Source organism: Pelophylax lessonae (genome assembly GCF_965119305.1).
Source record: "Pelophylax lessonae genome assembly, chromosome: 8".
Classification (NCBI taxonomy): domain Eukaryota; kingdom Metazoa; phylum Chordata; class Amphibia; order Anura; family Ranidae; genus Pelophylax; species Pelophylax lessonae.
The window spans coordinates 183,000,432-183,025,993 of record NC_138775.1 but is presented as its reverse complement, the minus strand read 5'-3'; the positions used below and the strand labels follow the sequence as shown (position 1 = coordinate 183,025,993).

Here is a 25,562-nt window from a genome sequence, read left to right as displayed (position 1 = left end):
AAAACAACATCACAGTGGTGTCCTACATCAGGGATCAGGTCAGAACCTGCAGGGTCAGTCCACTGAGAAGAGATAGAGATGACTGTGATCTGTGTGCAGTAGAATCTTCCTTATCTCTTTTGAGTCTACATAGAATTTCTGGGAGGAATCCATTTTCTGGGGCCTAATTGGGCAATAAGTGGTTCCTACATCCAGGTCCCTCCAAGTGGATTTCATCTCGGCACAAGATTTCATAATTGGATCTGGTAGTATCTCCTTACTGTTACGAGCTGGAAAGCTTTTCCGTAGTGGCCTAAGCCAACCCTTGGGTGCAGATGTGCTGTTTCAGATCAGGAAATGTCTCACAAGCCATATGCTTTCCAGTTCGATCCATATACAGTTTTTTGGGGGGGTCTGTTGCAGTCTGTGGCAATGTTTGCAGTAATTCCCTATTGGCCAAACAGGCATTGATTCTTGCATTTGATACCTGGTATCGGATTAAAGTCCTTTCTCTCGGATGAGATCTTCTGTCGTGAAGAGCAATATTCCACCTTTGTTCATCTCTTCCACTTTCTCATCCTGGCAGGAGGAGACTAATCAGGCTTGGCTGTTGTTTCTCTAAGCTAATATCTATAAATCCTACAAAAGGATTTGAATAGAGCTTGCTCAGTTTGAACTGCTTTGTTTTCTTTGCTTCAGTCCTCTGGTCAGGTGCATTCTGGACTTACACTGATTCTTAAGCTCTCTTAGAGGGGAGATCTCTGCAGTCCCTGTCATATCCAATGTCTCATTGGTAGACTATACCTTACTCATCCAATACTTTTATGGGGGGCTGCATCTGAGACTCGAAAGAGAACCAAGCCTCTCTAGGCAGGGTTTATTACTTGCTCTGGACTTCCTTGCCGGCTTCAAATGAGATCTTTTTCCAGTCCAGCTTGGTTGGTAAAGACTGAGCTATGAAGACATGCACTATAAGGGCTATCTCTTCAGCCAGGTAGCTTGCCGAGATCACAGCTTTAGGCCAGGAAGGATCCTTGGTGATTTACAGCTCCAGATAGGATCCCCTCCAGTCCATTTGGAGTAAGGATTGGGCCATGATATCAGTCTCTCTAGAAGTACATCCTCAGCAGGTAGCATGGCCAGAATCACAGCCCTTAAGTCCCTTTGACACCTTGCTGTTCCAGATGGAATCTTTTTCAGTTCAGTTTTGTCAGTTTTGAGTAAAGTCATGAAAGCAGCTTTTCTATGGGTTCTTTTCCTCGGTCAGTAGGTTTGCTGGGATCTGGGCCTTGTGCCGAGAGGTATCCTTGTGGCTTTCTGCCCAGTATGGATAGTGTTTATTTCCATACTGAGTGGCAATCTGAGGTGGCTTCAGCATTCTATGAGAACAAAGAATTTGTTTCTCCCATATGCAGGACCACCAAGAATAACTGGTTCCATGCCATGAATGTTGGGATTTTTCGAGCTTGCTCTCAATCTACTGGTTTTCTCAGAATTGTAGAACATATTTGTCACTCTCTCTAGTAGAAACACCGGGACGGAGATGTCATCCAGAATTTTTGCTGGATGGGTCATTCCAGCTAGTCGTTAGACTTATAAAGCTTAGGTCTTGGTTCCTATGGAAGCAGTCACCACACACTCATCCAGGAGTGTTTAGAATTCGTAGGCTTCTTGTGAAAGGGTGCCAGGAATAGTTGGAGGATGACATGTTCTCCATTAAAGCTGTTCTGGCTATTTGTGGGGTGTAGCTAACTTCGTTATGATGTCAATATCTATCCAAAGGGTTTGTTGGCTATGATTGAAACCCTACTATTCCAACATCCCACCCTTGTTTTTTGGACTAGTTTGTTCCCAAACGTATGCTGCCATGGAAATCTGTCAGGAAAACAGGAAATGTACTATCAAATACTTAACGTAATTTCCTTTCCTGATGGACTCCATGGCAGCAGGAGTTCCCTCCCAGAGTCATGAGTAGGCTAGTTACGGAACGCGGCCTCTGGCTCAGCCTGAACATTTCTGGGAGTGGGGTCCTATTGGGTGGGAGAGAGGGCGGGGCTACCCAAACGTATGCAGCCATGGAGTCCATCAGGAAAGGAAAATTACGGTAAGTATTTGATAGTATTTGATAGTAAATTTTCAGTTTTTCCAAAAAATAAAATACACACAGTGCTCAAGCAAACCAAATGTTAGGGTTTATACCAACTTTAAATATCTATTACAGCAGAAAAATCATGAATTTTATATTTCTGATTGTCAGCTAAACATTTAAAAAAATTTACATGAATAATTTATCATGAGATAAGATATGTAATTAAACTAGCTGTTTGGTTTGTTTCCACTTTCCTTGCCATCTGATGAGCAAACCATAGTGACATATTTTTATGAGCTGTTTGACGGGTCATTCAGAGGTGTTATGTTGCATCTTCACCACCTGTTTTTAAAGCTTTGGTAAAGAACACAGAACCGTGCTGCAACCGCATTGCACACAGTTGCAGGGTGGTTGCAGTACAGCCTTATTCACTTGAAGGGTTGTGTTCAGCGGTAGTTAGGCAACAGGGTTATAATTTTTGCCATGGCATGCGTAAAACCCCCTCCAGCCTCTGTGTTAGATTAAAGGGGTAGTAAAACCTGGGTGAGGTGGAGCAGGATGGGACCAGGTTGGGAGCGGTGGTATTCCCAGGGGAACTCTCCAATCAAGAATGGGGAAAGTTATATTTCCAGGTATGATATGCAGGTGAGCCAAGCAAAGAGGTGCAGGAATACTGCACTGTGGCACTGAGCTGAGTAGGAGGATGGCAGTGCAGTAGCTCATGCACTGGTAACACAGGAAAAGGGGACTCAGATATTTCTGGTACAATGTTGTGCAGCTGAACCACAGATGGGGACACAGCTACACTACCATGGCACTGAGGACTAGGGATGGGCGAACAGTTCAGCCCGAGCATGAGGTCGTGCTGAACATTTTCCTGTTCAGCTGTTCACCGAACACCCGAACTTGCAGGGCACCCCCTGTACCAAAGCACCCACCCATGTTGAGGGAATGTGGCCTGGTATGGTTCAGGAGGGGGGCGCTCGCTTGTCCCCCCATTTTCTGACCTGCCGGGCTGCATGCCGGCTAAGGGTCTGGTATGGATTTTGGGGGGGACCCCATGGCATTTTTTTTTACATTTTTCAATAGCTGGGTGTCGGCAATTGTAACTGTGAGTGATTTTAAATGGGATTTGAATTGTTTTTTTTTTTCTTTAGATATATCATGTTTTATGCATGCTACAGATGCGCCACTTTACAGTCACATTGAGGGAACCCCCCAGGCACTATATTTAAAGGAATTTTTCATTTTTATTTTTGCATTTTAAGCATAATTCAAATCACTGCTCCTAAAAAAAAAACTATATACATATATTTATATATTTTTTTGTATTGATATATGGCCCCAGGACAGTACCCAGACCCCCATTGCCCTTTTATGGCCAATTACTTGCATATACGTTTTCAAAATGGGCACTTTTGATTGTTCCTTTTCGGCTCCCAGAGACTTCAATTGGGTAAGCCGTTTGGGTTCGAACATTTCCCCTGTTTGGGAGTTCTGCTGTGAACCGAACAGGGGGGTGTTTGACTCATCCCTACTGGGGACTAAGCAATTCTCAGATGCAATGCGCTGGGCCAGAAAGCTGGACTCAGCAAATTTGCAGCACTTTTTTGTTATGATTACTCCTGCATGTCCCCTTTCTATGGATTTCCTTTGGCTAGGCATCCCATTATAGTTTAGTAAGAAACCCTTTTTGGCATGCAGGAGGCAATTAAAGCTCCTGCAGGTATGTTCTGGCAGCTTCAGGCACCTGCATTGTATATGTGCTAGCACCTTCCATTTCTTTAGTGAAACTTGAGAATAAATAGGTGTAAACAGTAGAGCTATTTTTTTTTTTTAACCACCCAAAAATGTTTTTGATATTCTTTTACCCTTTTACCTTGTTCAAGAAAAGGCACACTTCTGCAGGTATATATTATTACATACATTATATACATCCAGTATTTTTTGAGTACGCTTTCTTTTTTCAGTAAGGTTTCTTCCACCTCAACACGAGATTGTTTAATATTTCTTTTCATACACAAATTAACTGGAAGGTTAAAACATTAGATTTGATAAAATAAAAGAAGGACCTTTCCTTTTATGTTCCTTTTCAAGAGCCGACAAACTGTACTCATATCACCTGCCAAGTATAAGGTTATTAAAGTATGCTAGATTAAGCAGAAAATCTATAGTCCATCCTGGAATTGTAGCTGTCACTGACTCCAAACTCTCATTTTTTTTGAGATATTGTAGATGTGTTTTTTCTTAAACAAACTGACAGTCATTCAGCAGGGAAAACAATGTCAATGGATACTTGTTAAGAGATATGAAGGATTAAACTGTTTATTATTTCAGATGGTCTCAATTTGATTTTAGAAACATACTCACTGAACTGTCTGTGCCACACAATTTCCTCGGTATAGTCTCAATATCAAAGGAGAAAGATACTAATACATCTATTCTGGATGCTCCAAGTTTTCAGTAAGCCATACGAAGTGTGACCTAATGAGCCTGTAAGCCCTTGCACACATACGGACCATGTGTTCATTTTCTTATCCCTCCATTGATGGATGAAAAAAAAACATCAATGCACCCCTATGGAAAAACTGATGTAAATGGATGATCATCCATTTGCATGCATTTACATCCGCTTCCACCAACATCCATTTTTTGGAACAGGTCAAAGCCCTATTTTACTTTTGTTAAAAAAATGGATTGGATGAAAAACAAAACAACGGTCCGTTTTTGCATTGGTAGTGAAAAAAAAAAAAAACTGATGAAATAATGATGATAAACTGATGTACACTTCATCCATTATTTTCTTTGAAAAAACGGGACTGAACTGATGAAATATACGGTCAGCATGTGTGAAAGGGGCCATAAACATCAGTAAGGACTAGCAACTTTTTAAAGACACAGTATTAGATCTTTAACTAAATGAAACCACCAGTTTCCCTGCAAGAATAAGGGTAGTATACTCATTCTTCCAGAAACTTCATTTTGCTACCCTCTCCTTGTTGCAGTCCTGCAGCCTTTGTAAATGTCTTCAATATTCAACTCTTTTGGGTGTGTTGGGTGACTGTGCCCCTCACCACCATGTGCAGTGCTTCCTTCTTCCAACTCTACACCATTACTGGACTCAGCAGTGACATAGGGGTTAATAGAAGAAACCACAGCGTATGGCAGGGGACAAAGGCATCCAACACTCATGGAAGTGTTGAATGCCAAAGACACATACAAAGGCTGCACTGATAGAACAGAGGTAAGGTAGGACACATGATCCTCTGGAAAGGTGAGTATACTGCTATTTCTCTTGCAGAGGACCAGCAGTTTCATTTGGTTGGAAGACCTGACAAGTTCCATTGGGGTAATAGAAAAATAAATGCAATTAGTTAGATGTTGTAATAACAACCTCCATTTCTAGTCTTAAGCCTGGTACACACAGGCAGTTTTTTTGTTTTTGTTCAACCAAGCAGGCTTAATGAAAAAAACAGAGGAGCTTGCTGTACTAAAGATGAAATGTTATTACAGTGATCTACCCGCTGTGCTATTGTGTTCACAGGGGGACCGACTGCCCCTATCCTGCCAGAACACACCAGTCAGCACTCACAGCCACTGGCTGCAAGTGTTGTACAGATGCCAATCGTCTGCTGGTTTTCCAGCATGCTCGTCTAACAGAAGCTGGTCATGAGACCGGCTTCTGTCAGATGAGGAGCTGTACATACTGGATGAAAAGTCACCTGGCAACTGCGGAACTTACCATTTTCAGCCCATGCGTACCTAGCATTACCTTCATTTTCCTGTTTCAACAGTTGTACAGGTTGTCTAAATATGACTTTGCAGTTCAGTAGGCACCAGAATTGGTCCTAGTGCATTCAGTAATCAGCACTCAGAAGGAGTTAAACACACATCCTCTCCTCCTCTGAAATGCAAGTCTATGTGTGTACGTTCATGATGAGAGGTGTGGCTGTTACTCAGTTATGCCAGCACAAAACACAGGAGTGGCAAAGCAGATAACAGCATTTAAAAATGTATTATTTTGTTCTCATTGTAAAGTATTTTTTCCTGCGTTTATTAGAGGACACAAAACTTCACTTTTTTGGTGACAATAAAAGTGTCTTTGTTTTTGTTTGAACATGATGTGCTGGTGATTTCTTGGACTGGGACCCACAGGTACAATTATAAAACACCCTGATGTTGGCCAGATCAACCGCACACAACCACCCCCCCCCCCACCCCCAATGAATTTAGAAAAAAAGAGGAAGCAGCTTGGATTTAGATAATTACCGAGAAGTCCTAAAATAGTACTACTATAATGACGAAATAGGCTAACTTGAGGCTCAAAAGTGGCATCAGCTGATAATGCGGCATCAAATTGTAAAACTTGGTGACCGCATTAACTGATGACCCAATAGCTGCCCTACAAACCTGAGAAATTGATCCCTGATGGCAGAAATCCATAGATGCACTTACCACCCTTTTTGATTGCACTGTAACCAGAAATTATGGTTTCTCTGTGCTTGATGGCATAGGCTTGGACAATGGTTTGCTAAATCCAGTGGGAGATCGTAGCAATTTACCCCAAAAGGTTATGTGGGCCCTCTATAATCACAAACAGGGAATCTGTCCTAAGAAAGCCAGACACAGCATTCAAATACACCCTTATTATCCTGACTACATCTAAAGAATGTAAGACAACTGTATTCCAACAAAATGATGGAAGCACAATGTCTTCATTTAAGTGTAAAGCTGATGCTACCATAGGCAAGAAAGGGAATCTAGGATGCAGCACAACCTTTTCCATAGAAAGACCAAAAAGGGAGGCTTGCAAGACCATTTTGCCTGTTTAGAGATTAGGAAGGATAGGTAGCAGGAGAGCGGAGGGCACATTTTTAGATCTAGTTAGTGTTAGGTTGGAATTGCGCTTTAATAGTCAAGCTGCTAAAGCCAGTAGCTGTAAAGCAGGATACAAAAGAGACCCTTGTGACAAAAGGTCTTCTCAAAGTGGTAGATGCCAAGGAGCCACCACTACCAGACTAAAAAGAACTATGTACCATGAGCTGTGGGGCCAATTCAGATTCACCAGAATTCTTTGGACTTTCATCTGGCGTGGTAGTCGCAGCAACAGTTTTATCAGTGGGTAAGCATATATCTGAATAATGTGATCTCACAGAGCCACAAATGCATCCACTACATCTACCCAAGGCTCCTGGGCCCTCTCTACAAATCCAGCTTTTAAATAAGACGATACCGGCAGATTGGGCAGAGGGAGAATGAACTTCTTGGCTAGCAGCTGAGGAAAGTGGAGCCACCAAACTAAAGTTGACTTTGCATGGCAACTTACCATAATCTTCATATCCAGAGATAGGGGGAGCAGGCCTTCTCCATAGACTTGATGTGTTTGGAGGAATCCGAATCCTCAGTGTCAGCTGGTGGTGGAAGCTCTGCCATGTGACAGTTCTTGGGTCTAGCTATTTGGTGCTAGATTCAAGCATCCTCAAAAGGGAAGAGGTCACATACCTGAGTATCAGTGGGTTGGGGGCCCATTTACACAGACACTGTCACTCTGCCCTGAATGAGCTAAGTGACAATGTCTCTTTAAAATCTGGGACTCATGCTCCTCAACAATGTGTTAAAGAATACTGTACATCAAGCAAAACTTTGAAACGAGCAGAGCTGTCACTGTAGATGATATGTAAATTTCTAGAATAAAGCATTTCATGTAACCAAGCGTAACTTTTAATAAAAGATGACAAATCTGGAAAACTATGAGAACATGTATGGCACAGACAACAAATTATATCCTGTCATGTATAGTTAAACTTCTGCCATGAATTTGCAAATCTGAATACATTTCCAAGTGAAATATCAACAGAAGCAAGGAAAATCACTCCAATAAAAATGTCTTCCTAGAAATCTTTGTAGCTGTGCCAACATTTTGTAACGGATATTTCCTGCCTGTTCAGACCCGTTTTCCAGTCCTTATAAAATACTTTGCACATAGTCTGTGAAGACGGATGAGAGTCCAGTTGCTTCAAATTCGCTTTCTAATTCACTAATCGATGAATATACCTCTACTTCAAATGTAGAAAGTCTGCAATGAGAGGAAATGCAATATAAGATACATTTCAGGTAGAACTATTTTTCTTTTACAAAAGTTTTGACAGTAAGCAAACTGTACATACAAAGGCCAACAGAGGCTATGTCAACATTCCAAATAGTAGAGAATGTACACATCCACTGAATAAAATAGTAAGGACATAGCTAAGGATGGTACAACACACACATATATACACACACACACATACATATACATATACATATAAACACACACACATACATGTATATACATATAAACACACACACATACATTATATATACATATAAACACAAACACATACATATATATATATATACACATACATATACACACACACACACACACACACACACACACACACACATATATATTATATATATATATATATATATATATATATATATATACACACACACACACACACACACACACAGTAATCCCCCGCTCCATCGCGGTTCAGTTTTTGAGGTCCCGGTAATTCGTGTTTTTTTTGTAATGTTATTTTACTATATAAGTCATTAAAAATTGAATATTTTTGTGTTTTCCATAGCTCTTGCTATGTCTCTCAGTATCTTTTATGTGTTTAAATGAGTTTCTATTGTTTTAAAAGTGTGTTTAAAGACCTTAAAATGCTTCTACACGTACAGTGACAGTAAAATAAACATGCCTACAATGCATTTTAATAGGGTTTTTCTATTTCGCGGAATTTCACTTTTCGCGGCTGGGTCCGGAACGTAACCCCCGCAATGGAGGGGGGTTTACTGTACACACACACACACATATACATACACATATATACACACACATACATATACACACACACACACACATATATACAGTGGGTACGGAAAGTATTCAGACCCCCTTAAATTTTTCACTCTTTGTTATATTGCAGCCATTTGCTAAAATCATTTAAGTTCATTCTTCTTCCTCATGAATGTACACATAGCACCCCATACTGACAGAAAAACACAGAATTGTTGACATTGTTGCAGATTTATTGAAAAAGAAAAACTGAAATATCACATGGTCCTAAGTATTCAGACCCTTTGCTCAGTATTTAGTAGAAGCCCCCTTTTGATCTAATACAGCCAGGAGTCTTTTTGGGAAAGATGCAACAAGTCTTTCACACCTGGATTTGGGAATCCTCTGCCATTCCTCCTTGCAGATCCTCTCCAGTTCTGTCAGGTTGGATGGTAAACGTTGGTGGACAGCCATTTTTAGGTCTCTCCAGAGATGCTCAATTGGGTTTAAGTCAGGGCTCTGGCTGGGCCATTCAAGAACAGTCACGGAGTTGTTGTGAAGCCACTCCTTCGTTATTTTAGCTGTGTGCTTAGGGTCATTGTCTTGTTGGAAGGTAAACCTTCGGCCCAGTCTGAGGTCCAGAGCACTCTGGAGAAGGTTTTTGTCCAGGATATCCCTGTACTTGGCCGCATTCATCTTTCCCTCGATTGCAACCAGTCGTCCTGTCCCTGCAGCTGAAAAACACCCCCACAGCATGATGCTGCCACCACCATGCTTCACTGTTGGGACTGTATTGGACAGGTGATGAGCAGTGCCTGGTTTTTTCCACACATACCGCTTAGAGTTAAGGCCAAAAAGTTCTATTTTGGTCTCATCAGACCAGAGAATCTTATTTCTCACCATCTTGGAGTCCTTCAGGTGTTTTTTAGCAAACTCCATGTGGGCTTTCATGTGTCTTACACTGAGGAGAGGCCACTCTGCCATAAAGCCCCGACTGGTGGAGGGCTGCAGTGATGGTTGACTTTCTACAACTTTCTCCCATCTCCTGACTGCATCTCTGGAGCTCAGCCACAGTGATCTTTGGGTTCTTCTTTACCTCTCTAACCAAGGCTCTTCTCCCCCGATAGCTCAGTTTGGCCGGACGGCCAGCTCTAGGAAGGGTTCTGGTCGTCCCAAACGTCTTCCATTTGAGGATTATGGAGGCCACTGTGCTCTTAGGAACCTTAAGTGCAGCAGAAATCTTTTTGTAACCTTGGCCAGATCTGTGCCTTGCCACAATTCTGTCTCTGAGCTCTTCAGGCAGTTCCTTTGACCTCATGATTCTCATTTGCTCTGACATGCATTGTGATCTGGAAGGTCTTATATAGACAGGTGTGTGGCTTTCCTAATCAAGTCTAATCAGTATAATCAAACACAGCTGGACTCAAATGAAGGTGTAGAACCATCTCAAGGATGATCAGAAGAAATGGAAAGCACCTGAGTTAAATATATGAGTGTCACAGCAAAGGGTCTGAATACTTAGGACCATGTGATATTTCAGTTTTTCTTTTTTAATAAATCTGCAACAATGTCAACAATTCTGTGTTTTTCTGTCAGTATGGGGTGCTATGTGTACATTCATGAGGAAGAAGAATGAACTTAAATGATTTTAGCAAATGGCTGCAATATAACAAAGAGTGAAAAATTTAAGGGGGTCTGAATACTTTCCGTACCCACTGTATATATATATATATATATATATATATATATATATATATACATACATATACAAACACATTTAAAGGACAAACAAAGAGATTAAAGGAGATGTACAGCCAAAGCTCATGCTAGAAAGATTATATCGACTATTGTTCAACCACAGTGCCCACATGTGGATCGAAATTTGGGCAGTCTCTGCTGAACCTGCCTACTTTCGATCCATGAATGGCAAGCTTAAAGCGGAGTTCCGGCCTCAAATACCATTTTTAACTAAAAATACCCCTATAATACCAATCCATTACCCTTTAAAGAACCGCTTTTCTCATACTTACAAGGTGTACAGTATTGGATTTTAGTCAAAATCTTACTTTTAGAAACGCTGTCTGGGCGCGGCCATCTTAGACGTGGGCATCTGAAGCCACAGTGTAATCTACTGTGCCCTTCTTCCTGATTCCAGGGAGTGTTCTGGGAATTCTTCCTGATTTCAGTCTCCTGGGAGTGATGACAAACAGCTCCCAGGATGCAATGCAAAGGCGGAAGTGATGTCGGTGGCCGTGGCCACAGAGGGGGGAGAAGGAGGAAGTACAATCAAAAATGCCCTAAAAATAAGGTAAGGGACCCCAAAAAAAAATTGAAAATGCCCAATTGTTAATCAGCATAGCGAGCACTCCAGGAATCCCTAAAGTTGCAAAATAGGCCGGAACTCCGCTTTAACTTATGTCTTTAGGCTGTCATCTGTTAGCACAAGGCATCTGATAAGATGCAGATTGGAATGGGCTTCATTGTATATGTAAATATGTGTCAGCATAACATCGATTTTCAGAAAAAGTCAGAACATTTTTTTTACTGAAGAGAGATCACATCACAAACAAAAAATGCAACATTTCGGAGACGCAAAAAACTTCTTAATCAGGCATGTGCACAACACATGTGCAACACGTGCACAAACGATGCACTTTCTTGTTTGCGATGTGATCTCTCTTCAATGAAAAAATTATCCGATTTTTCCTGAAGAACTGTGTTGTGCTGGCAAATATTTAGACTGCACTGTGAATGTTCCGGTCTCCAGTTGGTGGTTGCTGCAGCACCCATTACTTTAGAACCCATTCATGGGATGTGCGACGGGAATATTGATGACTTAATTGTATGATATAATGGTAACTTCCATTCATCTTTCCAATGGTTAGTGAGGTTCCTTACATAAGGCCGGCCATAGATGGTGCCTTTTTATTTTTTTTTAGCTCAACCAGCAGATTGAATGAAAAAAAAATTATTTGATTTGCCCATCAACACTGAGAATCCCTCAAGTGGAGCTATTGTATTCTGACAGAGGGGGCAGTCAATTTCTCAAGACTGCCCATAGATGGATCGTAAGTCAGCCGGTCCCTATTGAACAAGTCAAATTTTGATCCATCTATGGCCGGCTTAAGACAAAGACTGCTGGTGGGGCTAACACCAAATCAAGTGGAAATAAACTTAGAACAGGTATTTATTGCTGTCTGTGACCCCTTTGGGAAGATTCTCAATAACTACCTGTTCTGGACAGCTTAGGCCATAACTTAGAACTTCCTTATAAAATGGATACCAATTGGTTATAAGTGCACCATGCTCATTAGAATTAGTTATCAAAAAACATCCATCTATCTATGCTGCTCATAGCACCTTAAGGTAAATTTAAATGTAAAATGTATAGTCCCTTTAAAAGAACTAATGCTGTTTATCAGTAAGGCAAATTACCTCTTCTGTTCCTGTGGTAATTTAACTTCACATAAAACACTGATCATTTTCTCTTTACATTTCTTCCCACTGGAGTCCACATCTACCTTGCAGCTTTTCTGGAGGACCAAATACTCCTGTAGGACAGACCCCAAACACAAAAAGAAACTGTAAACTGAACATGATAGAGTACAGGCTAGGTATGCATGGTCCTAACTTTTTTTTCCCACGGGTGTTTTTCTTTTTTAAACCCCCTTCCTTCCCAGACCAATTTTCAGCTTTTAGCGCTGTTGCAATTTGAATGACAATTGCGCGGTCATGCAACACTGTACCTAAACCAAATTTGTGTAATTTTTTCCCCACAAATAGAGCTTTCTTTTGGTGGTATTTGATCACCGTCAGGTTTTTTCTTTTTTGGTGCACAAATAAAAAAATACTGAAAAGTTTGAAAAAAAAAAAAGTTTTTTTGTTTAGGTTATAAAATTTTGTAAATAGATATGTTTTTTCCTGCACTGATGAGCACTGATGATGCCGCACTGACAGGCACTGATGAGGAGACACTGATGGGGTGGCACTGATGGGCACTGATATGCAGCACTGATGGGCACTGATATGTGGCACTGATAGATAGCACTGATATGCAGCATTGGTGGGCACTGATAGGCAGCGCTGATGGGCACTGATAGGCAGCACTGATGGGCACTGATGGGCACTGATAGGTGGCACTGTTGGGCGGCAATGATCAGCACTGATCGGCACTGATGGGGGGCACTGATCGGCACTGATGGGCACTGATAGGCAGCACTGGTGGGCAATAATGGGCACTGGTGGGCGGCACTGATAGATGGCAATAACGGCACTGGTGGGCAGCACTGATAGATGGCATTGGTGGGCAACACTGATAGGGAGGGCACTGGGGGGCTCTCTGAGCCCTGCTTGCCATCCCTGGTGGCCATGGTGGGCATCCCTGGTGGTCATGGGTGGGCATCCCTGGTGGCTTAGTGGCACCCCTCCCCCCCCCCCCCAGGGCTGCACTGGTAATCAATGTTCTGATTACCAGCACAGACCCCCCCTGTGATCAGTGAGTAATTAGAAATACTCACTGATCACCCCAGCAGCAGCACCGATCCTCTTCTCTTCTCACTGACAGGATCTGTCAGGAGGAGAAGAGATCGAAGCCGTTACAACGGCTCTATTTACATTACATGACGGCTGTGATTGGACACAGCCGTCATGTGATCAGGAGGGCCAATCACAGGGCCCTCCTGCCGAATGATGTTGCTCTGTGTCCGAGGGACACAGGCACATCGAGATTGCGCCGCTGCGCGTGCCCGCAGCGGCGCGATCTCTCTCCTTCTGAAGGACGTTCCGGAACGTCCGATCAGAAGGAGGAGACTCCCACCCGGCCGTATATTTACAATGGCCCGGGTGGGAGGTAGTTAATTTTATACATACAGTACATGGTTGAGGGAGGCTTGATGTAATAAGCAAACCTTGCCATTTAGTGCAAGGTCCACTTTAAAATTGAGTGCTTTTAAAAAAATGTCACCAATGGAGTCCCCAAGCAAAAAAACAAGTCATTCATCGCCAGCCTTGCAGCTTCACAGCCGGTTTCCTACTGCGCACGCGCAAATCGCACTGCGCTTTTTTAAAATTAGCCGGCTGCTGTGAGGGCAAGCTTACGGCTGAGTTTGGCTGAGGCAAACTCAACACGAAGTGGCTAGCGGGTACCTGTCAAAACTCGGTACCCGCTCCCCCCCCCCCCCCACAAGGTGCCAAATGTGGCAACGAAGGGGGGGAAGAGGCAGACAAATGGAGCCCTCACTTTTGGTTGGAGCTTTGCTTTAAACAACCATGCTAGTGTTAGAGAGGAAATAAAGCCTAAAGAATAATTCCTACCTATAGGTAAGCATATAATAAGGCTTACCTATAGGTACTGTAAATAGCTCCTAAACGTGTATCATTTAGGAGATATTTACAATGCATGCAGCCGATGACGTCATTTGCGCATGCGCTCTGAAGGAACAGCCACCCGTGCCGTTCCTTCAGATACCTGTGCTGTGAATGACGACTCCCCCGCGCATGCGCGGGAGTGATGTCATCACGGCTCTGGCCTGTCACACAGCCGGAGTTTGCGGACCCAGAAGGAAGACCAGGAGAAAATGGACGCTGCCTTCAGCGACGACATCCCATCGCTGGAAGTCTTCGTTTTTAGGTAAATTTCACATAATGTGCTAGTATGCGATGCATACTAGCACATTATGTCTTTACCTTGCAGGCCCTAAAAAAAGAGGTTTACAACTGCTTTAAATTATTTGTCTCATCCATGTAAACTGATACATTCTGCTGGAGAGTTTGTGCTTTTGAAAAACAATAGACTTCCTGGCTGGATTCCCAGATGAAAATAGAAAGAAAGCCTAAAAAAAAAGAAAATGAATGCAGCTATTACATCTAAGAATTGGTAGGCTGCAGTATAATAAATGTTTGCTTTTGGGTTTAATACTGTTTTAATGTATTCTTAACAAGCAGTAAAATAGATTTAAAATAAAGCCATTACTGACCTCTGTAGCTACTTGTACTTTAAAGTAACTAATCCTCAAAGATCACAACTAAAAACACTGAAGTCAGCTTTCAGTCCCCACAGCTTACAATCACCTCGTTTTTCTTTACATTAGAAGGCTGGCAGGCTGTCAAGTTTCAGCTGCCATTGAAAATAACAGGATGACGACCCCTGTTGTGAATTTTAAAGATAAATTCCTCCACAGTGCCTGGAGCTACGTATGTGATTGAGGTTTACAATCACCTAGTGTTTCATTACGTCAGAAGGCTGGCAGGCTGTCAAGTTTCTCCCATCATTGAAAATAACGGGAGGAGGAGCTGTAATTTCAGTGCCCCTGTTGTGAATTTTAAACAATGAAGGAGTTGTAAAGTTCTTAAAGCATTCTTTGCATTAAGATTAAAAAACCTTCTGGGTGTAGCAGCTTCCCCAGCACCCCCTAATATATACCTGAGGTCCTTCTCTGTCCAGCGATGTCCACGAGTCCCTTAACCGTCCAGGCCTCACCCTCCTGATTGGCTGGGACACAGCTGCAAAGCCATTGGCTCCAGCAGCTGTCGAACAAAGTTGGTTAGCCAATCAGGAGAGAGAGGGGGCGAGGGTGGGGCCGAACTGTGTGTCTGAATGGACATACGGAGCTGCAGCTCGGCTCGGGTGCCCCCATAGCAAGCTGTTTGCTGTGGGGGGCACTCACAAGGAGGGAGGGGCAAGGAGCAGCTTAGAGGGACCCAAGAAGAGGAGGATCCAGGCTGCCCTGTGCAAAACCAACTGCACAGAGGAGGTAAGTATAACATGTTTGTTATTTTTTATTTTTTTTATATATGAGACTTTACAATCACTTTAATTCTTCCACAGTGCTTGGAGCTACGTATGTAATTGAGGTCTTGTTTTAAAGTACTTTTACTACTGGATCAGAAGATGAAAATGTTTTCATGAACATATTCTGGGCACACCTTCATTTCACTGTTCTTTCATCGCAGTTTCCAGTTTTGAACTGCTCAGATTTGTGACAGGTTTACTTTGGTTAAGTTCGGATGTTTCTGCTTTGTGTTAAGCCCTGGGTAATGGAGAGAAGGAGCTTCACTACTCACCCGAATACTACTCCTGTCTCCTTGTAAAAGAATTAGAATTATTTTGCCCATGAACATCAGTTTTCCAGTCAAGTTTAACTCCGAAGTCCATTTTTCTACTGTCCTGATATATCTGTCCTTTGCTCTCATGTGATCTAAATGTAAAAGCATTGTCCAGGTGCCCTCGTCAGTCACGGTGCCTGCTGACAGAGGGTGGTTTTCATTCCAAATGGAATCCCCAATTAGAGTGTTAAGATTCTGTTGCGCCCACAGGACCAAGTCATGTATCATCGGTTGTGAGAGATGCTGGCCAGCTTGGCCAAGTAATTTGTCTCTGAGCTCCTTACACTGCACCCTGGTAAGTTCTTCCGAGCTGACAGATACATTTGGTAGGGTGGATGGATATGTAACTGGCAGATCAAATATGAGTCGGAGACGAATTTCTGATTCTGTTAGCTGCTGCACGCTTGTCTGAATCATTACAGTTATTCCACTCTCTGCAAAACATGGAAACTCAATCAACCACAATGTGATATCCCGACAGCAATAAATCAGAGGAAAATTACATTTTCCAATAGCTCTTCAAGTCATTCGTCTTCTGCTAAGGACTTCAAGAATCAAATGTTAATGGACAGTTCAAAGTTACGGGAACTCTACCATCAAAATAGAAGAAAATGATTTTTCTGTGCAGGCACAGTGGGAAAGTAGTCTTTTTATGTTATCAAAAGGATATAATACATAGCGCTGTGCTTTAACTCATTCTTTAAAATGTGTATGCTTTATGATAAGGACTGACAAATTCTAGAAACCAGGTAGCCAATGATCCCCTGAAAAAGTTATAGCTGCCACTTGATCCTAGGACCATTTTCTATTGTTGTCAGGACTTTTCCAGTCCTGCACCATTACTGTATAACACTCAGCTTCATGCTATGAGATTCTGTGCTAATATAAAAGGGTTCAAGTGCTCCATAAAAGAGACATCTTAAGGGAAGCCTATTATATTCCTTAATCATTTTTTAAATTAAACTGCCCATAGACGATTTAAATCTCGGCTGATTTAGTAGGGACCGGCCGAGATTCGAAACGTGTACGGGCAGGCTGATTGTACCCAAGTTGATCAATCAATCAACATGGGTACAATTAGCCTGTCTGATTTTACATGCAATTATTGCAAGCAGCTATTGGCTGCCAGCAGTGTTCTGCCCGCAGGAGGGATTCCTCCATTAACACTAAAGCCTCGTACACACGCAACGATTATCAGCTGACCGATCGTCCGTCTTTTGTCCAGAGTGGTGTTTTATTGGTTGGAATGTGCCTAGACTGCACACGAATTTTCTCGCCCGACAAAATTCTACTTCAGAAGTGATGTCATGTGTTGGATTGCTTTCTTTGTGTTCTTTCTTCTCTGAGCATGCCCAGTCTTGCTCATTAGATTTTTCCCGGTCGAAATCTGTACTGACTGCACGAAAATCGGCCGTGTTTTGACGGCGGACAAAAATTTTATAGCCTGCACACCAGATTTTTTTCGGCCAAAAAGTCGGAGTCGGTTGTCGGAAGCATCATACTAACAAGCCGAAAATCGGCAGATCGGTCGTCGGACGAAAATTCCCTGACGATTTTCGACGCGTGTGTAGGAGGCTTAACTCTGTTGATGTTGAATCAAGGGATTTTCTTTCCGAAAGAAAATTGCTCCATCTATTACCGGCTTAACCACTTGCCGACTGCTCACAGTAATACTACTGCGGCAGTGCAGCTCCCCTGGGTCCAGCGACGTATACCTAAGTCGCTGGACTCCTAGTGATTTCGGAGGCGCGCTCCCGCTGTGTTTAAACACAATGGGAGTTGGGCCGGAGGAGGAGAGGCGGCGATTGCCGCCTCCCTTCCCCGATCATTAGGGAAATGGTGAGAAGACCCGCCTACCTATGTAAACAAAGCAGGCGGATCTTCTCAGTGACAGACAGGGAGAGATTACTGTAGGAATGTCACTGGTCCCCCCAAAAGTGTAAAAAATGTCAGTTAGGGGTCCGATCTGTCCGCCGCAATGTCGCAGTCCCGCAAAAAAATCGAAGATCGCCGCCATTACTAGTAAAAAAAAACAAAACAATATAAATGACATAAATATTTTCCGTAGTTAGTAAACGCAATAACTTTTGCGCAAACCAATTAAAATACACTTATAGCGATTTTTTTTACCAAAAAAATGTCACTCTCTAGATGTGCAAAGCTGGTAGAAACATCCCCAAATAGACTCGCAGCTGTAATTGCAGACAAAGGTGGTTGTACAAAGTATACAAAGTGACTCAGGGGGGGGCTGAATACAAATGCATGCCCCACTTTTCACATATTTATTTGTAAATGTGAAATGTTGAAAACCATTTATCATTTTCTTTCTACTTTTATTTACAATTATGTGCCACTTAGGCTACGTTCACATGTTGGCATAGTGGATCACGGGCAGAAACACCGCGATTTTGCCCGTGATCCGGAAATCATTGCAAATCGCGGGACGCCTGTGCGTTGCCGTTGGCAACATCGCACAGCGTTTGGGGTGCCATTGCAAATCAACGGCAACGCACAGGCATCCCGCGATTTGCAATGATTTCCGGATTCTGCCCGCGATCCGCTATGCCAACATGTGAACGTAGCCTTAGTGTTGGTCTATCACATAAAATCCCAATAAAATAAATTTTCAATTATTGGTTGTAACTTGACAAAACATGGAAAATTTAAAGGGGTATGAATACTTTTATCAAGGCACTGTATAAAGATATATATATATATATATATATATATATACAGTGGGTACGGAAAGTATTCAGACCCCATTAAATGTTTCACTCTTTGTTATATTGCAGCCATTTGCTAAAATAATTTAAGTTCATTCTTCTTCCTCATGAATGTACACATAGCACCCCATACTGACAGAAAAACACAGAATTGTTGGCATTGTTGCAGATTTATTAAAAAAGAAAAACTGAAATATCACATGGTCCTAAGTATTCAGACCCTTTGCTGTGACACTCATATATTTAACTCAGGTGCTTTCCATTTCTTCTGATCATCCTTGAGATGGTTCTACACCTTCATTTGAGTCCAGCTGTGTTTGATTATACTAATTGGACTTGATTAGGAAAGCCACACACCTGTCTATATAAGACCTTCCAGATCACAATGCATGTCAGAGCAAATGAGAATCATGAGGTCAAAGGAACTGCCTGAAGAGCTCAGAGACAGAATTGTGGCAAGGCACAGATCTGGCCAAGGTTACAAAAATATTTCTGCTGCACTTAAGGTTCCTAAGAGCACAGTGGCCTCCATAATCCTCAAATGGAAGACGTTTGGGATGACCAGAACCCTTCCTAGAACTGGCCGTCCGGCCAAACTGAGCTATCGGGGGAGAAGAGCCTTGGTGAGAGAGGTAAAGAAGAACCCAAAGATCACTGTGGCTGAGCTCCAGAGTGTAATGTTCCGGTACCTCTGGTTCCCTTGTCTCCATATTTCTCCTCTGCTAATTGCGTCCCATCTTGTGTAACAAAGGACGCATATACCTTTAAGACCGGATGACATCATTGCCGAGCGCCGCTATGAGCGGCTATTTCAATCGCCGGTTTGCTCTCACTCATCGCTCGTTCAAACCCACATGTTCATTGCACCTACGCCTGAGAAGTCGGAGCTGCTGACATACCTCGCTTGCCGAACTGAAGCCGGAGACCTCGCTGGTGATCCGTATCTCGCTACGGGATCACCCCTCTCCAATGGACACTGTTATTCCTAAACCTATCTAAGTGATAAGTACCCCGCAGGGGATTCTTGCTAACCAATCTCCTACTGTCATCTACTGCAATTACCAAGACTATCTGTATCTATCTATTCACTATCATCTGCATAGACTGTTAGCTCTTGGGACTACCTTCAACTATCCTTGCACTAGGTTACTCTGTCTAAGTATACTCCATCTGTGTCCTCTTACCATCTGCACTATACTTGACATCAGAACCTATCTGCTTTACCACCACCTGCAACTCTCCTAATACTACTTCTAGTGCTCACCATAATAGCATGTCTCTCATCTATATATCCTCATATACTCTATCCTCCATTAAACATCTATTAATATATATATAGTATATAACAGGCTGTACACGGTGATGAAGTCCTGAGAGTTGGATATGTTGTTCAACAGATTCTCTACAAGGCTACTGAGTGTAATAATTCTGCAGCTGTAAATCCATCCACAAACAAAAACGCATGAACGTTACACAGAGATGCAGTCAGGAGATGGGAGAAAGTTGTAGAAAGTCAACCATCACTGCAGCCCTCCACCAGTCGGGGCTTTATGGCAGAGTGGCCCGACGGAAGCCTCTCCTCAGTGTAAGACACATGAAAGCCCGCATGGAGTTTGCTAAAAAACACCTGAAGGACTCCAAGATGGTGAGAAATAAGATTCTCTGGTCTGATGAGACCAAAATAGAACTTTTTGGCCTTAATTCTAAGCCTTATGTGTGGAGAAAACCAGGCACTGCTCCTCACCTGTCCAATACAGTCCCAACAGTGAAGCATGGTGGTGGCAGCATCATGCTGTGGGGGTGTTTTTCAGCTGCAGGGACAGGACGACTGGTTGCAATCGAGGGAAAGATGAATGCAGCCAAGTACAGGGATATCCTGGACAAAAACCTTCTCCAGAGTGCTCTGGACCTCAGACTGGGCCAAAGGTTTACCTTCCAACAAGACAATGACCCTAAGCACACAGCTAAAATAACGAAGGAGTGGCTTCACAACAACTCCGTGACTGTTCTTGAATGGCCCAGCCAGAGCCCTGACTTAAACCCAATTGAGCATCTCTGGAGAGACCTAAAAATGGCTGTCCACCAACGTTTACCATCCAACCTGACAGAACTGGAGAGGATCTGCAAGGAGGAATGGCAGAGGATCCCCAAATCCAGGTGTGAAAGACTTGTTGCATCTTTCCCAAAAAGACTCCTGGCTGTATTAGATCAAAAGGGTGCTTCTACTAAATACTGAGCAAAGGGTCTGAATACTTAGGACCATGTGATATTTCAGTTTTTCTTTTTTAATAAATCTGCAACAATGTCAACAATTCTGTGTTTTTCTGTCAGTATGGGGTGCTATGTGTACATTCATGAGGAAGAAGAATGAACTTAAATGATTTTAGCAAATGGCTGCAATATAACAAAGAGTGAAAAATGTAAGGGGGTCTGAATACTTTCCGTACCCACTGTATATATATATATACACACAACACACACACAGTATCTCACAAAAGTGAGTACACCCCTCACATTCTTGTAAATATTTTATTATATCTTTTCATGTGACAACACTGAAGAAATTACACTTTGCTACAATGTAAAGTAGTGAGTGTACAGCTTGTATAAACAGTGTAAATTAGCTGTCCCCTCAAAATAACTCAACACACAGCCATTAATGTCTAAACCACTGGCAACAAAAGTGAGTACACCCCTAAGTGAAAATATGTCCAAATTGGGCCCAATTAGCCATTTTCCCTCCCCGGTGTCATGTGACTCGTTAGTGTTACAAGGTCTCAGGTGTGAATGGGGAGCAGGTGTGTTAAATTTGGTGTTATCGCTCTCACTCTCTCATACTGTTCACTGGAAGTTCAACATGGCACCTCATGGCAAAGAACTCTCTGAGGATCTGAAAAAAGAATTGTTGCTCTACATAAAGATGGCCTAGGCTATAAGAAGATTGCCAAGACCCTGAAACTAAGCAGCAGCACGGTGGCCAATACCATATAGTTTTTTAACCACTTAAGCCCCGGAAGATTTTACCCCCTTCCTGACCAGGCCCTATTTTGCGATTCGGCACTGCGTGATTTTAACGGACAATTGCGCGGTCGTGCGATGCTGTACCCAAATGAAATTGACGTCCTTTTTTTCCCACAAATAGAGCTTTCTTTTGGTGGCATTTGATCACCTGTGCGATTTTTACTTTTTGCGCTATAAACAAAAATAGAGTGACAATTTTGAAAAAATAACAATATTTTTCACATTTTTTTATATGAAATTCCCCAAAAAAATGTAAAAATCTAATTTTTTTAACATTTTAGGCCAAGGTGTTTTCTGCTACATATGTTTGGTAAAAACAATCGCAATAAGCGTATTTTGATTGGTTTGCGCAAAAGTTATTGCGTTTACTAGCTACGGGAAAGATTTTTGTCATTTTTATTGTTTTATTTTTTTAACGAGTAATGGCGGCAATCTGCGATTTTTTTTTGCGGGGACTGCGACATTGCGGAGGACAGACCGGACCCTTGACTGACATTTTTGACACTTTTGGGGGTACCAGTGACATTACTACAGTAATCAGTGCTATACATATGCACTGTTACTGTAAAAATGACACTGGCAGGGAAGGGGTTAACTTTATTGGAGAGGCAGGGGTTAAATGTGTCCCTAGGGGCGTGCTTCTAACTGTAAAGGGGCGTGGCTTTTCATGTAACCACAGAGACATACGATCCTACATAGCATGATCGTATGGTCTGGGGCTGAATGAGTGCTGCCTGCACTGGGGAGCTACAGTTCATTGAGAGAACCATGAATGCCAACATGTACTCTGACATACTGAAGCAGAGCATAATCCCCTCCCTTCAGAGACTGGGCTGCAGGGCAGTATTCCAACATGATAATGACCCCAAACACACCTCCAAGACAACCATTGCCTTGCTAAAGAAGCTGAGGGTAAAGGTGATGGACTGGCCAAGCGTGTCTCTAGACCTAAACCCTATTGAACATCTGTGGGGCATCCTCAAATGGAAGGTGGAGTATTGCGATCCGCTCCGGCACTTTTTTTTTTTTTTTTTTCACGGACACGGATTGTGTCATCCGCTCTGTATGTCCGCATATCATCCCATCCGTTTGCGGATGATATACGGACATAATGCGTGTCTATGGGCATTGCGGATGTCAGTGGATGACACCGCTGACATCCGGTTTTGCATCCGCTCCGTTTTTTATACGGAACAAAAATAGGGTTCTGTTCCCTTCCAAAAAACAGAACAGAACTGAAAGGACGAAAATCGGATGTCAGCAGATGGTCATCCGCTGACATCCGCAATCCCATAGACATTCATTATGTCCGTAAATCATCCGCAAACAGATGGGGTGATTTACGGACGTATGGAATGCCCGTGTGAAAGAGCCCTAATACAAGCTGTACACTCACTAATTTACATTGTAGCAAAGTGTCATTTCTTCAGTGTTGTCACATGAAAAGAGATAATAAAATATTTACAAAAATGTCAGGGGTGTACTCACTTTTGTGAGATACTGTATATATATATACACACACACACCTATATAGATCTAAATATATCTGTATATACACACCTATGTAGATCTATATATATATATATATATATATATATATATATATATATATATATATATATATATCTGTATATACACACCTATGTAGATCTATATATATATACTGTATATCTGTATATACACACACCTATGTATATATATATATATATATATATATATATATATATATATACACTGTATATCTGTATATACACACCTATGTAGATCTGTATATATATACTGTATATCTATATATACACACCTATGTAGATCTATATATACTGTATATCTGTATATACACACCTATATATATCTGTGTATACACACCTATTTAGATCTGTATATACACACCAATGTAGATCTATATATATCTGTATATACACTGGTGTGATTTAAAGCCCAGCCTGTCCAGCTCCTCTGCTCCTAGGATTTCTCCCCATGATATGTGATTGTATTAGCAGTAGAGGGATCTAGGTATACTCCTTGTCTCCCTCTGTCAGCCCAGGTTAGGGATTAAAGCGATCCATACATTAAATAATGAGAAATCAATGGTTTTATCTAGTCGGTGACAGATCAGAGCTGATACATTGTCCTTCACCTGAACGTGAGAGAACTTCAAATTCCCCCGGCTCACAGTATATGGCTGACAGCACAGAGATCTCCTCCAGCACCGCCTCCGACATGCTGCACAGCCCGGATCCCCCATCCATGTCACCGATCCGATCATCATCACTTCCCTTTCCGCTGCTCTATGGAGCTTTCCCTGCACTGCACCCGCTGTCCACTGGGTGGCGGAGCTTTCCTCTATAAGACATGCAGTTTCGATAAGAACCACAAGGTGGAGCTGATGGCGTTCCCATAACATCAATGCATTCATTTGAGTTTGTCTGAACTTCATGTTCATTATTTATTTATTTTTTCTCAGATTAATAATGTGAATAAAACAAATGCCATATTAGATCAACCCTTCCCAACCTTTTTAACTGGGAGGAACCCTTAGTAAAAACTTTGAGATCTGAGGGAACCCCTGAAATAATTTTAAGATTGCATTCACATCTGCTCATCCCAGGAACGCGCGTTGCTCTTGCGGGTGCCATAAATTGTTAATGGCATCTCCAAACATGCCCAGCAAATGTGCAATGACGCACAGTAAAAAGTGTAAACCTCAACACCTGAAAGGGTGCAAGAGATTCTTTGGCAAGTGAATGGGTTGCCCTATGCATGTCTTGTGAAACGCACAAAAAACGTGCATTCTGGCAATGCGCACATGTGAATGGGGCCTAGGAGCTACAGCTCACAGAAAGTTAGTGTCATTAGTGAGATGTTGTATATATGGGCTGCCATGTATACACTGTGTGTGTATATACAGTTCATACACATTCATAGCAGCCCACACATACACTCACTGGCCACTTAATTAGGCACTATATATATATATATATATATATATATATACAGGGCTTTTTTTCAGCGGGAACGTGGGGGAACGCAGTTCCGGCACCTCTAGCACTGAATGTATTTTATGGCAAGGAGTGCTGAGGTGTGCCTGAAGGTCTATCGATGCTGGCTGCTGGGGGATCTATTGTCGTTGGTGGAGATCTATTTGTTGTGGGTGTCTATTGCTGCCAGGCATGACTATTGTTGCTTGTGGGGGGGGGGTCTTATGTTGCTAGGGGGTAAATTGTTGCTGGGAAAGGTTTATTGTTGCTGGCTGTTGGAGGGTCTATTGATTCTAGCTACTGGAAGATCTGTTGTTGCTGCTGGGGGTCTGTTAGTGCTAGGCTGGTATTTTGTTGTGGAGGGTCAATTGTTGCTGGGGGAGGACAATTGTTGTGGGGGAGGGGGGTCTATTGCTGCAGGGAGGATCTGCTGGGGTGGGGTCTATCAAATTCCATACAAGTTACTTAGTAGCACAAAATTATACTTGGTTCTGTATTCTCTAAAAGGGGCGGTACTGGAAGGTGGGTAGGGGGTGAAATCTAGGAACCCTGCTCAGAGGTGGGTAGGGGGCAAAGACGAAGGGTGACTCAGAAGGTGATAGTTCCTGCACCTTTTCTCTGAGAAAAAAACCCTGTATTTATATATATATATATATATATATATATAAAATAAGTGCAGCGCTAAAAAGGTATATACATGAAATCATAAAAATCATAAAACACCTTCAAATGAATGAAGTAAAAATAATGTTACAACTAAACCTCATAAAAAGAGTTGAAATCTGTGAGAAAATGTCCATATAGAAATGTCCATATAGAATTGCAGAAACAGAGTCCCAAGT

At 42.3% G+C, this 25,562-nt stretch overlaps 1 protein-coding gene across 1 annotated transcript; it reads right to left on the bottom strand.

The window, feature by feature from the left end:
- Positions 1 to 7,766: 7,766 nt before the first annotated feature.
- RWDD3 (RWD domain containing 3) lies at positions 7,767 to 24,035 on the bottom strand. Its single transcript, XM_082266465.1, has 4 exons — positions 23,880 to 24,035; positions 15,957 to 16,432; positions 12,330 to 12,445; positions 7,767 to 8,144 (listed from the first exon to the last, which is right to left on the bottom strand). The coding sequence occupies exons 1-4, from the start codon at positions 23,989 to 23,991 to the stop codon at positions 8,033 to 8,035; spliced, it is 816 nt and encodes a 271-aa protein (XP_082122591.1). The 5' UTR covers positions 23,992 to 24,035; the 3' UTR covers positions 7,767 to 8,032.
- Between the last annotated feature and the right edge of the window lie 1,527 nt (positions 24,036 to 25,562).